The following is a 13705-nucleotide window of genomic DNA, read 5'->3' on the forward strand; positions in this document are numbered from 1 at the left end:
TATAAGATATCGAGCTGGCAAACATTTAGTTGTGAATTCCATACTGTAATTAGATCACCTGGCGCATGCTGCAGAACAGATTGACTTACAAGGCTCTGGTCTCTCTCTTTGTGTGTTTGTAAACAAACACCATGTGACTGGGGACTACCAGTAAGCTTCATAATGAAAAATTGTGACGGGTGAAATGAAGAATGCGATCTTTATCTCCTAACGTATTCCACAAGTTGACTGCAGGTATTCATTTAAAAAGTAGCTACAAATATTCAAATGTATAATAAAAAAACTCAAAAGAAAATGTTTTAACGGTATTGAAAAAACACCACTTGGCTATTTCCAAATACGATATACCGCCAGTAGGACTAACTTAGGTTTGTAGTGCCACACATGACTACTTATTTTTAGCTCTGTGAGGAGAATATAGGTCTATGAACCAACAGTTGGATTCCAAGATATTTCAACTCGTCAAAACAAGTGTCTACAAATAGACCTACCAGTCCACTACCCCAAGTACCCCATCACAGAAATAGCATTGCCCCCCTATCTCCCCCTGTCTCTCACTCCGGGGTGAAGTTTCCACTAGGTACAGATCTAGAATCAGCGATTATCATTAGTGGGGAAAATGCTAAACTGACCCACGATTAGTGTCTAGGTGTGACTTAAACCCCCTTTTTCTCTCTCCTCCCTCTCTCCAGACATTCTGTCCCTGAGTCATGGCGGACAGGAGAGCGGAGAAGTCATGTGAAGAAGCCAGCGGATCGTTAGCCAGGCGGGAGTACGAGGCGGCAGTGAGCCACTGCACTGATGTGCTGCTGGCCCTCGGCCCCCCGGCCCCTCCCAGCCCTGGACCCCGCGCATCCAACGCCCCCAACGACACGGTTACCCCCCTCCGCAGCCGCGCCCTGCTCTACAGGATAGCCGCCCTGCTACAGCTGGTGAGGCGTGAGACTGACCCGGGAGGCACACCTTTCGGCCCGTACCCACTCCCTCAGTGGGCATATGGCCCCCTGACCTCTACCCACACAAAAATGGCACTTGTGCACGCATCACACACGAGTTAACTGATACAAACGCACTCACACCAGTTCTCTCTCACACGGAAAACTAAATTGTGGCCTGTTTTGCACAAGCAGTCATCTAAGTAAGGCAAGACGAGCCAGTAAGAAGTACTCTTTGCTCATATTCCTCCACATTATGACTTAACCAACATGTTTGAATTTGATGTGTGTTCAAGTGTCATAAGCCCATCTTGACTTCGATTTGTTTTCTGAGAACCAGATAAAACGACAAAGGTCCCGCCTCCTTTCATTTCTCTGCCGCAAACTGCACTGTGCTGTTATCTCCTAGCACTAAAATTATACCCCACTACTTAAGCCTCACGATTATAGAGACTACTTAAGTACTATAATTATATTGCAAGTGACTCCGCTCTGAGTAGCGAAGATATCCATTCTGGGCACTTATCTAAGACTCAGTCAGGACTTCTGTCATATTAAACCCTCCTTTATGAGGACAGTCATTCTGCTGCTTTGACTTAGTCTGTTTACTTGTTTTCTTTCTGCCTCCAGAAAAACTATGATCAAGCAGATGAAGACTGCAAACATGGTGAGTTGGTGGAGTACTTCTCATAGTGAGGACATGACCCATTGTATTGAAGTCCCATCCCCAGGTTACACAGTCATATACCAACTATAGAGTTGGATAGAGGATGCACTTGCCATGAAGCCTGTTTTTGCATGGGCTACGCCATGGCGGGCTTTCGCCCTTTTAAAATCCGGGCTGGGAATTGCCAGGGACCTAATGAGACGATGTTATCACAATATTTGGGTGCAGTTATATGTATTTTGATTCTCTATGTATTGTGAATTGAATACAATGATTTTATTGCGATTCGATGTTCCAAACATATTGCTAAGCCTATGTCAGCTGCAGAGAGAAGAGAGAGTATGAGAAAACGAGTTTTGATCCGTTAAGGAAATAAAAGAGCTAAAAACAAATTGGCTCCCTATTTAAAAAAAGATGGATAACAAGCTATGAAGGAAAAAATCCTGCGGTTTTGGTGCAGGTACAAAATTTTGTATTGAAATATTGTTAAAACGATAGGATATATCGTCAAATAATAGCCCAATATGTACAGTTGAAGTCAGATGTTTACATACACCTTAGCCAAATACATTTAAACTCAGTTTTTCACAATTCCTGACATTTAAACCTGGTAAAAATTCCCTCTCTTAGGTCATTTAGGATCACCACTTTATTTTAAGAATGTGAAATGTCAGAATAATAGTAGAGAGAATTCTTTATTTCAGCTTTTATTTCTTTCATCACATTCCCAGTGGGTCAGAAGTTTACATGCACTCAATTAGTATTTGGTAGCATTGCCTTTCAATTGTTTAACTTGGGTCAAACGTTTCAGGTAGCCTTCCACAAGCTTCCCACAATAAGTTGGGTGAATTTTGGCCTATTCCTCCTGACAGAGCTGGTGTAACTGAGTCAGGTTTGTAGGCCTCCTTGCTCGCACCCGCTTTTTCAGTTCTGGCCACACATTTTCTATGGGATTGAGGTCAGGGCTTTGTGATGGCCACTCCAATACCTTGACTTTTTTGCCACAACTTTGGAAATATGCTTGGGGTCATTGTCCATTTGGAACACCCATTTGCGATCACGCTTAAACTTCCTGACTGATGTCTTGATGTTGCTTCAATATATCCACATAATTTTCCTGCCTCATAATGCCATCTACTTTGTGAAGTGCACTAGTCCCTCCTGCAGCAAAGCACCCACACAACACGACGCTGCCACCTGCGTGCTTCACGGTTGGGATGGTGTTCTTTGGCTTGCAAGCCTCCCCCTTTTCCCTCCAAACATAACGATGGTCATTACGGCCAAACAGTTCAATTTTTGTTTCATCAGACCAGAGGACATTTCTCCAAAAAGTACGATCTTTGTCCCCATGTGCCGTTGCAAACTGTAGTCTGGCTTTTCATTCGATATAGGACTCGTTTTACTGTGGATATAGATACTTTTGTACCTGTTTCCTCCAGCATCTTCACAAGGTCCTTTGCTGCTGTTCTGGGATTGATTTGCACTTTTCGCACCAAAGTACGTTCATCTCTAGGAGACAGACCGCGTCTCCTTCCTGAGCGGTATGACGGCTGCGTGGTCCCATGGTTTTTATACTTGCGTACTATTGTTTGTACAGCTGAACGTGGTACCTTCAGGCGTTTGGAAATTGCTCCCAAGGATGAACCAGACTTGTGGAGGTCTACAATTTTTATTCTGAGGTCTTGGCTGATTTCTTTTGATTTTCCCATGATGTCAAGCAAAGAGGCACTGAGTTTGAAGGTAGGCCTTGAAATACATCCACAGGTTCACCTTCGATAGGCTAATTCAATCAATCAAGTTTATTTTATATAGCCCTTCGTACATCAGCTAATATCTCGAAGTGCTGTACAGAAACCCAGCCTAAAACCCCAAACAGCAAGCAATGCAGGTGTAGAAGCACGGTGGCTAGGAAAAACTCCCTAGAAAGGCCAAAACCTAGGAAGAAACCTAGAGAGGAACCAGGCTATGAGGGGTGGCCAGTCCTCTTCTGGCTGTGCCGGGTGGAGATTATAACAGAACATGGCCAAGATGTTCAAAATGTTCATAAATGACAAGCATGGTCAAATAATAATCAGGAATAAATGTCAGTTGGCTTTTCATAGCCGATAATTTAGAGTTGAAAACAGCAGGTCTGGGACAGGTAGGGGTTCCATAACCGCATGCAGAACAGTTGAAACTGGGACAGCAGCAAGGCCAGGTGGACTGGGGACAGCAAGGAGTCATCATGCCCGGTAGTCCTGACGTCCTGACTAATTGACTTCATTTGAGTCAATCAGAAGTTTCTAAAGCCATGACATCATTTTCTGGAATTTTCCAAGCTGTTTAAAGGTAAATACACAGTCAACTTAGTGTATGTAAACTTCTGACCCACTGGACACAGTGAAATAATCTGTCTGTAAACAATTGTTGGAAAAATTACTTGTGTCATGCACAAAGTAGATGTCCTAACCGACTTGCCAAAACTGTAGTTTAACAAGACATTTTTGGAGTTGTTCAAAAACTAGTTTTAATGACTCCAACCTAAGTGTATGTAAACTCCCGAATTCAACTGTAACTATCAACAACAACAACAAAAAAACTTTAAAATGGATATTGCCCTGAATGTCATTTGCTCAGAGCCATTGCGGCAAAGATGCCCTCTATCCAAGTCTATAAGTATAACAGTTCTACTCAACAGACCTTACGTTTTGTTTTTATTGGCAATTTGTTGTCATCTCCGATAGTTTCATTGCTATTAAAGTCATTCCAGACATGATGATATGCTTAACAAATGTTCGGGTTAGAAACGTGTCAACGTTTTGGGTAAATGTCAGCGCTAAGGTTCAGGCTCAAGTTAGAGAACTTACAAGACAAGCGGTTAGCATAACATTTGCGTTCATAGCTGTGTTTTATTTTATTGTACCTTTATTTAACTCGGCAAGTCAGCTAAGAACAAATTCTTATTTACAATGATGGCCTACCAAAAGGCAAAAGGCTTCCTGCGGGGGCTGGGATTAAAAATAAATACAATTTATATATAGGACAAAACACACATCACGACAAGAGACAACACTACATAAAGAGAGACCTAAGACAACATGGCAAGGCAGCAACACATGACAAGACAGCATGGTAGCAACACAACATGGTAGCAGCACAAAACATGGTACAAACATTATTGGGCACAGACAACAGCACAAAGGGCAAGAAGGTAGAGCCAACAATACATCATGAAAAGCAGCCACAACTGTCGGTAAGAGTGTCCATGAGTGGGAGTTCTCCATGCCATGCCTGCTTAAGTAGCTTGCTGTACCCATGTCAAGACAAGCGGTTAGAATAACATTGGTGGTCATAGCCCTGTGTAGGAGGACTTTACCACACCATGCCTGCTTCAGTTCAGCAGTTTTGCCCATGTCATGTGACTTGGGTGGAGAGAATGCAGTTCGACGTGATGGGAGTGAGCACACGTTCCATGCAATGTAGTGCCGTGCAAACATGCACAGTAACGTTCCCTGTCGTCCTGTGTGTGTTTATTGCAGTTCTGGCCGAGGAGCTGGCCAAGGGAGACGGGTCGTTTCAGGCCAGCCTGCGCTGCATGCTGGTGGACGGCAGCCTGCACGAAGTGGCCGGCCTCCTCTCCAAGTCCCTGTTTGGGGAGCCCCTGGTAAGACTGGCTCCCGGCCTTACTCCACTGTTAACTCTGCCTCTCCAACACCTTCATCTTTTTCACCCTCCTAGTTCATCACCTCCTCCTCTTTCCCCCTCTTATTTTCCCCCACTCCCTTTTCTCCTTTTCCACCTCCCCCTCTTTCTCCTTCTGCCTTCTTTCTCATTTTCCTCCTCTTCACCTTTCCTCTTCTCCCTTCACCTCCTTTTTCCTATAACTGATCTATGGAGACAAACAGTCATTTAGCTCTGGGAGCAGCTGGAACATTTTAGTTTATTTGACTTTTCCAGGAAATGTCCTCTGGGTTTTTTATGAAACAAGTTTTCTCAGCACAGAGTTGTTCATGTTGACTGTTGAATCGATATGCTTTTAACGGTTTGTTGCTATGTTATTCTCCAGTGTCTGCATGAGGGCAAATGTCAGAAAATAGCCAAATATTAGTGTTGAAAATCTCAATTGACTTTTTTTTTTATTGCCGAAATATTAATTACTTTTCAGATGAACTGACCGTTTCAATTTTGTGATTTTATTTTGACAGTGTGATTTGACATAAGTGTAGTTGAATGAATGGACAGCATTCTGGTGTCAGGAAACACGTTTTCCTATCACACGAGGAGACTGTCCGTTAATTCAACTCCCAACAACAGATAACATTCAACGTTGAAACGAGAAGCCTGAACACTGGTGTCTTATCTGGCAACCAAAAAGCATAGATATGAAATCAGTTTATTGTTCTCAAGTTGGCGGGAACCAGGGAGAAACAACCATGCTACTGCAGAAGGTATAAGAATGATAAGCGGCACTTTTATTTACGCTTTTTTAACCAGCCTGTAAATAGATTTGGTTTTGGGATAAACAAATGTGTTATTCAGGTAATTTATTTATGGAAGAATATTTTGAATTGACCAGTGACTGTGCCAAGTCTCTTTAAGTGATATAGTCCAAAAACCTTTTGGATATGCTTGCCGGTATTGTATGTGTTGTAATGTATTTCCTGTACCTTCTCTTCCTCAGAACGGCATCGTCACAAAGGACTTAACTAGATTAAAAATGCTTCTCTCAGAAATTGAAGTAAGTGTTTGTGTGAGGTGGTCTGGCCTTATGTTGGACTTTGGGCTATGAGTATTGATTATATTTAAAAGTGAATGACCCTGCAGATGTATCACCTGTTGCAGTCCCCAGGAGGTCAACTAATTGTTTGAATAGACATGAAATGTTATTGTCTTATGAATACAATACTTTCTCTCCACCCTCAGGCCATTCGTAGCGAGATGGCCACAGAATATACAGACGACAACGAGGAAGGTGAGCAAGTCATCCTCACTCGAAAAAATGATTTGGATGCATTTATATATGTCAATGTTTGGATTTAACAACTTGTGCTCAACACAAGTGCTCAATGCTCCGATTTGCTTCAAAAAGGAAAACTCATTTAACGCCTGGTCGCGGAATATTGAAAGACGAAGCCTTTAAAGTTGGATTTCATTTTCACTTTGACTCAAGTCTCAAAAGCTTGACTCCCAGTCCACATGTAGGTGGTTATTTACTCTGTGCGTGGGATGTTTTGTTGATGCAACGATGTCTTTGTGGTCAGAAGTACGGGATGGATGGCAGTTTCGCCCCCCGCCTAGAGGAGTTACCAGCAGTGAGGAGTACACTCTGTGTAAAAGGTAATGCTGTTGTGTGTTGCTGACTACGTTTTAACAGTGGGATAAGACCATAGTTCATATAATATATTACAAGACTAGTTTAACAAGTAATTGGCATGTTGTATGCAATCACTTACTCACATTTGTACATTGAGTGGCCTTCATTTAAAGCCATTGTTATTGTACCAGTATTATGTCCACCTGCTGCGAACACGGGTTTGCTTTACATGCAACTAAACATTTATTAACACTGTTACCTAGCTAAGCAACTGACACAGGTTTTCAGTGTTGCTTCAGAGGGTGAGGCCCTTTGGCTTCAGGCCCTTGGAGGTTGGTTTCTCGGACACTATTGGAAATGAAAACCATGTAACAAGTTGCCGCCACCTGGTTGAATGTCCTGTTGTCCTCCTCCAGGTTCCTGGAGCAGGGCCTGTGTCGCTACGGTGCCCAGTGCACGTCGGCCCACTCCCAGGAGGAGCTGATGGAGTGGCAGAAGCGCTACGCCTCGCGCCTCATCCGCCTCAAGCAGCAGCAGGAGAGCAAGCACTTCACCGAGAACTACATGGAGGCGCTCATAGAGAAGTGGATGAACTCTCTCTCCCCTGAGAAAGTGGTGAGTTAACCCTAGTCTAGTCACTTATCTATGGCCCTGTTAGAATATTGTTAAAATACACCCTCCCTTACTGGAAGTAATCACTGATTTTAACTAATGGACAATAAGCCGAGAAGCTGGTCGTTTTGGGTTTTGTTCAAATACATTAAAACAAGCGCTTCCTTCCTTCCTCCCTTGAAGTAATCACTGATCTAACACACATTGACAGGTGGTCAGATTAGTCCTTCAAGGAAGGGAGGAAGTAAAGATACTTGTATTGGAACAGAGCCCCTGAGGCTGATACAGGTGGTAGATGCAGTGCTGTACTTTCAGCATATATTGATTTTTAGACCCGTTGACCCTTTCATCTGTCTACTTATCTCAAATAAACTGCCCATTTTAAATGTACATTCGATTAAGCTGTTATGTCCTCATTTTAGCCTGACTTTTTTATTTTGTTAAACTCTCCTTAACTTGGCATGAATGGTCTTGTGTTCTGTTCCTGCCGTAGCTGAGTGACTATTTGGACGGCGTCAGCGTGGAACACAGCTCCAACCTCTCCGTAACGGTCACCACCAAGAAATCAGCTCACTCCTGGACCTTCTCCCTATTCTGCAAGGTAACAGGGGCTCTGTCTCACTCAATGTCAGCACCCCAAATACCACCCTATTCCTTATACATGGCACACTATTCCCTATGTAGTGCACTACTTTTGACCAGGACCCTCAAAGCAGTTCACTATATAGGGAATAGAGTGCTGTTTGGGATTCAACCATATTTCCAAAAGCACCACACAAGTAGATTTTGATTTGAAATCGTCTGGCAACGTCTGGCTGTTATCCATAGGCCGTACACGGCCATATCATTATACGCAACTTTGATAAAGACTGCTCCCACATACAGGCAGGCTCTACATGTTGATTTTGCCGGCGGTCTGGTCATGTCGACCTTTATCAAGACTTTCTCATATCACAGAATAATTGTGCCGAGGTCGTGTGTGGGAGTAGTTTGTATCATTGACTGAAGTAGTATATATTTTTTCATTCCCAGCACCACAACAGGAGACCATGTACTTGTGCATCTGAACATTGCCTCTCAAAGGCCAACGTGTTTTCATATACCCATTGATATACTCTTAGACTGTAACTGACTGACTGACGATGCTTCCGAAGAGCACCCACATGAGACGCAAATGATCTGCCTTTTATCTCTGATTGCCCACTCTCACACTTTCTCCCCCCCCCCCCCCCCAGCCTGTGAGGAAGCTGTACCGCATCGCCCTGCTCTACGACGCCCACCGACCCCACTTCTCCATCACGGGCGTGTCGGTTGGCGATGCCGGCGCCCAGCGGCTGCAGGCGGCGGCCGAGGGCTGCCAGGAGTGGACGGCGGGCGAGGAGGCGCTGGCGGCCGACAACGGCATTGACCACTGCGTCTACACGGTGGTGGTGGGCTTCAGCACCGAGATATTCGGCACCTTCCGCCAGACCATCGTCTTCGACTTTGGCTCGGAGCCCGTGCTGATGCAGCGCATCATGGTGGACGCCGCCTCCATAGAAGGTTTTCAGTTATGACATACAACCTCGAACCTCCCACCCACCCCCCTCCCTCCCTCAGTAGTCCAAGTTCCTAACATCTAATAGAAAATACAACAAAAAAAACTTTAAAAGAGAAGTTGGGTTATATTGATAATGGGTTGCATTTATGACATTCCTTATAAGGCCTCAAAGTGCTTAGCAATGTAATGGAAGGTAACTGAACTCACCTTATCCACCACAATGTGTAGCACCAACCTGAGGGATACGGCCGCCATACACAGTGCCTTCTGAAAGTATTTAGACCCCTTGACTTTTTCCACAGTTTGTTACATTACAGCCTTGTTCTAAAATTTCTTAAACACATGTTTTTCCCTCAGTCTACACACAATACCCCATAATAACAAAGCAAAAACAGCAAAAAAAAAAAAAATTTAAGAAAGTATTCAGACTCTTTACTCCAGTACTTTGTTGAAGCACCTTTGGCAGCAATTACAGTCTTGACTCGTCTTGGGTATGACACTACGGACTTTAGACTTATTCTACTCACTATTTCAGAAGTGCAAATGCAATGTCCAATGTTCTTATCCTTTGGTTATGTAACAAAAAAAATATGTGTACTGGCCAGTCCTCATAGCTTTAGTAGCAGGCCAATATTTCCCATGATTTGGGCCAGGTGGAATCTGCGTGGGCAGAATTTTCCTAAAGCTCCTCTTCCTGAACTGGAAGAGGATTTGAAATACAGTAATACTTGTACGAGTCAAAACATTCATAACAACACTGTTAGCCATTATTATGTTTACAGACAAATGCATGAAAGCTGTTGATAAGGTTCTATAGGATTGGAATAACAATATCAGGATTATATAGATCTCTGAGTAAGAAACCTGCAGATTCTGTCTAGCCTTACCCAAAATCCCCTGTGACTTAGAGTAAAATGTATATATGGCCCATGCGGGAATCAAACGCACAACCCTGGTCTACCAACTGAGCCATCAGAACCACTCAAGTGCAGGCCAATATTTCCTTATAACCCTCATGATCAAGTGTCAATATTAATGTTGGAAGGTGTGGTTTTCACAATAAACCCTCCCCTCTCCAGACCTGGAGCACCTAATGCAAGCCAGGCAGCAGCTCCTGATGACGGCCAAGCGCTGGGACCCGTCCTGCAAGACCATCGTGGAGTTCAGCCCCAATGAGACGGTGGACCTGGACCGCAGCCTGCTGGCCCGCTACCAGATCCCCCTGTCGGCCGACCAGCTCTTCACCCAGTCGGTGCTGGACAAGACCCTGACCCGGGACAACTACCAGGCCCGCCTGCACGACCTGCTCTACATCGAGGAGATCGCCCAGTACAAAGAAGTCAGCAAGTGAGTGAGAGCCACTTTGTTGTTGTAGTCTGTTTCCAAGCAGTCCTATTCTGAAAACCTTCAACCACTGACAATGGGTTGTATTGCTAAAAATAAACTTTAAATAGCACTTTCATTGCTAGTGATAATTGTAAGGAGTGTGTACTGATTTTTGAGTCTGTTTTCTCCGAAGGGTTGGTCCTTTAGTGGTCCTTTTTATTGAGGTTTAGTCAGTCACACCTCTTGATACCTGCAAATAGACATTTTAGTGTGTAGACAGTACGGCGCGACAGTCTGGATTGAGTGGAGGTCTGTGAGACTGGCCCACCACAAGGTGTCAGAGTCGGTCTTCCACAGTAAAAGGGGTGTGTGTGTGTGCACCACACGTGGCCAGGCACACAGCTAAAGCCCTTTTTAATAATGCATATCTCCTCGGCACCCCCAGAGATTTCCCCAGAGCAGGAAATTTGTTTTAGAATATAAGTAATTTCTTGTGTATAAACTGAGGCGCCTCCCCAAAACCCCCCTTTAATTCGGCACCTGCTGCTCTCCTCAGTGGAAGGTGAGAAGGAGACCAGGTTATCACAGCAGTCCAACCCTGATTTAAGACCGAATCAAAGGCCCCCAAGCCTTCGCTTAGTCACCCGAGTGGAAGTAACCAGGGTTGCCCTCCGTCACTGTTCCCCCTCATCACTGTTATTGTCATTTGCCTGGGGCTGTGGAATGATGGGTTCCTCTCAATCTTCCAATTTAACATTGACGGCCGGTTTCCCGGGAAACAGATTTAGCTGAGTCGTGGACAAGAAGCATGTTCTATGGAGATTCTCCAGTTTAAAGTGCTTTTATGTCCAGGACAGGGCTTAATCTGTGTCCGGGAAGTGTGGCTTCGTGGGGTGTTCTTCAAGGGGAATCTGTTCATCAGAATAATCTGATCTAGGACCTGTGAATTTCTTGACTTGTTCCACATTTTCTTACATTACAGCCTTATTCTAAAATTGTTTGAATTGTCCCCCCCCCTCCCAATCTACACACTAGCCCGTAACACGTTGACATTTTTTGCACATTTATAAAAAATTAAACTTGAAATATCACATTTAAAAAAAATATTCAGACCCTTTACTCAGTACTTTGTTGAAGCACCTTTGGCAGAAATTATAGCCTCCAGTCTTCCTGCATATGACTTGACAAGCTTGGCACACCTGTATTTGGGGAGTTTCTTCCATTCTTCTCTGCAGATCCCCTCAAGCTCTGTCAGGTTGGATGGGGAGTGTTGCTGCACAGCTATTTCAGGTCTCTCCAGAGATGTTCGATCGGGTTCAAGTCCGGTCTCTGGCTGGGCCACTCAAGGACATTCAGAGACTTGTCCCGGAGCCACTCCTGTGTTGTCTTGGCTGTGTGCTTAGGGTTATTGTCCTGTTGGAAGGTGAACCTTTGCCCCAGTCTGAGGTCCTGAGCGCTCTGGAGCAAGGATTTCTCTGTATTTTGCTCTGTTCATCTTTCCCTCGATCACGACTAGTCTCCCAGTCCCTGCTGCTGAAAAACATCCCCGTGGCATAATGCTGCCACCATGCTTCACTGTAGGGATGGTGCCAGGTTTCCTTCAGATGTGATGCTGGCATTCAGGCCAAAGAGTTGAATCTTGGTTTCATCAGACCAGAGAATCTTGTTTTCTCATGGTCTGAGTCCTTTAGGTGCCTTTTTGGTAAATGCCAACGGGCTGTCATGTGCCTTTTACTGAGGAGAGGCTTCCACCTGGCCACTCTACCATAAAGGCCTGATTGGTGGAGTGCTGCAGAGATGGTTGTCCTTCTGGAAGGTTCTCCCATCTCCACAGAGGAGCTCTGTCAGAGTGACAATCGGGTTCTTGGTCACCTCCCTGACCGAGGCCCTTCTCCCCTGATTGGCCGGTCGGACAGCTCTAGGAAGAGTCTTGGGGGTTCTAAACTTCTTCCATTTAAGAATGATGGAGGCCTCTGTGTTCTTGGGGACCTTCAATGCTGCAGAATTTCTTTGGTACCCTTCTCCAGATCTGTGCCTCGACACAATCCTGTATCGGAATCCTCTACGGACAATTCCTTCGACCTCATGGCTTGGTTTTTGCTCTGACATGCAGGACATTATATGTAGATGGGTGTGTGTGCCTTTCAAAATCATGTCCAATCAATTTAATTTACCACATTTTGGACTCCAATCAAGTTGTAGAAACATCAAGGAGGATCAATGGAAACAGGATGCACCTGAGCTCAATTTCGAGGCTCATAACAAAGGGTCTGAATACTTATGTAAATAAGGTATTTAAAAAATAAAAAAAAAGTCTAAACCTGTTTTCGCTTTGTCGTTATGGGGTGTTGTGTGTAGATTGATGTGGGGGGAAAAGATATTAAATCCGTTTTAGAATAAGGCTGTAACCTAACAGTGGAAAAAGTCAAGGGGTCTGAATACTTTATGAATGAACTGTAATTGATAATACACAATATTAGGCTATATAATATGAATATTGTATCAATAATACTATAATATAGTGTAATGTCCCTGTCAAATACTCTCCCAGTATTGCTGTCTTGATAAGAGCTATTGATCTCTGAGAGAATTATTTTGGCTGTCCATGAACCACCCATGACCACATGGCCCAACTCGTGTCCTCTTTCTCCTCAAACCAAATATTAAATCCGTTTTAGAATAAGGCTGTAACCTAACAAAGTGGATAAAGTCAAGGGGTCTGAATGATTATTCAACAATCAATCTGCAATGCTCTCTAAGGGCCCGAGCTTACCTAAGGGACTCCTAAAGCTGAAACATATGGTCCAAGTCTGTTTTGCCACTCTGCTGAAATAGAAAGTGATGAATTGGTAGATTTTCATGCCAAACAGAAGATCCTTCTACCCAACACAAACATGTTTCTAACACTAACAACGGTCTATGTGAATGCCTCTGGGCAAAAAGTTTGTCCTGTAAACCACATGGCAAAACTTTGGCCCTCTTTGGATCACAACAACTGCTGTTTGCATTTAAATAATGTGAAGTGGTCAAATTTCTAGAAGTTAAGAAGTTACATTTGATTCAACCTTATTCCAGTTAAACATGGTGCATATTTTCGACACGACGACTCGTCCCATTTCATTGCTATCCATCTTTGCTACCGTCCCACCCTCTCCCCTCCCAAGTTCCAACATCAAAGTCGCCTCAGCACTGGATAACAATGCTAATGTCCATTTCTGGCTAACTTCGCTTAGGCCTACTCTCCCCTTTCGTCAGTCATATTAGCCTTTTATAACAATGCTAATGCTCCCATTCCTAACCTCATTTCTGGCTAATGACGCTAACTCTCCTCT

The 13705-nt window shown here is 44.1% G+C and overlaps 1 protein-coding gene across 4 annotated transcripts in view; it reads left to right on the plus strand.

Annotated features, from left to right (window-relative positions):
* Positions 1–13705, plus strand: part of LOC120065617 (probable helicase with zinc finger domain) — a 60132-nt gene that overhangs the window by 5028 nt on the left and 41399 nt on the right. For 2 of the 4 annotated variants that reach the window (XM_039016677.1, XM_039016691.1), the window contains exons 2-11: positions 693–932; positions 1566–1602; positions 5121–5245; positions 6263–6319; positions 6505–6553; positions 6843–6918; positions 7312–7510; positions 8001–8108; positions 8743–9049; positions 10127–10394. In XM_039016677.1, coding sequence (XP_038872605.1) covers positions 711–932; positions 1566–1602; positions 5121–5245; positions 6263–6319; positions 6505–6553; positions 6843–6918; positions 7312–7510; positions 8001–8108; positions 8743–9049; positions 10127–10394 — 1448 coding nt within the window. In that variant the 5' untranslated portion in view covers positions 693–710. Of the gene's footprint in view, positions 1–692; positions 933–1565; positions 1603–5120; positions 5246–5820; positions 6030–6262; positions 6320–6504; positions 6554–6842; positions 6919–7311; positions 7511–8000; positions 8109–8742; positions 9050–10126; positions 10395–13705 lie in introns of those variants that run through there. The other 2 variants (XM_039016682.1, XM_039016699.1) reach the window with 2 other exon arrangements.

The sequence above is a fragment of the Salvelinus namaycush genome, chromosome 2, assembly GCF_016432855.1.
Source record: "Salvelinus namaycush isolate Seneca chromosome 2, SaNama_1.0, whole genome shotgun sequence".
NCBI lineage: Eukaryota > Metazoa > Chordata > Actinopteri > Salmoniformes > Salmonidae > Salvelinus > Salvelinus namaycush.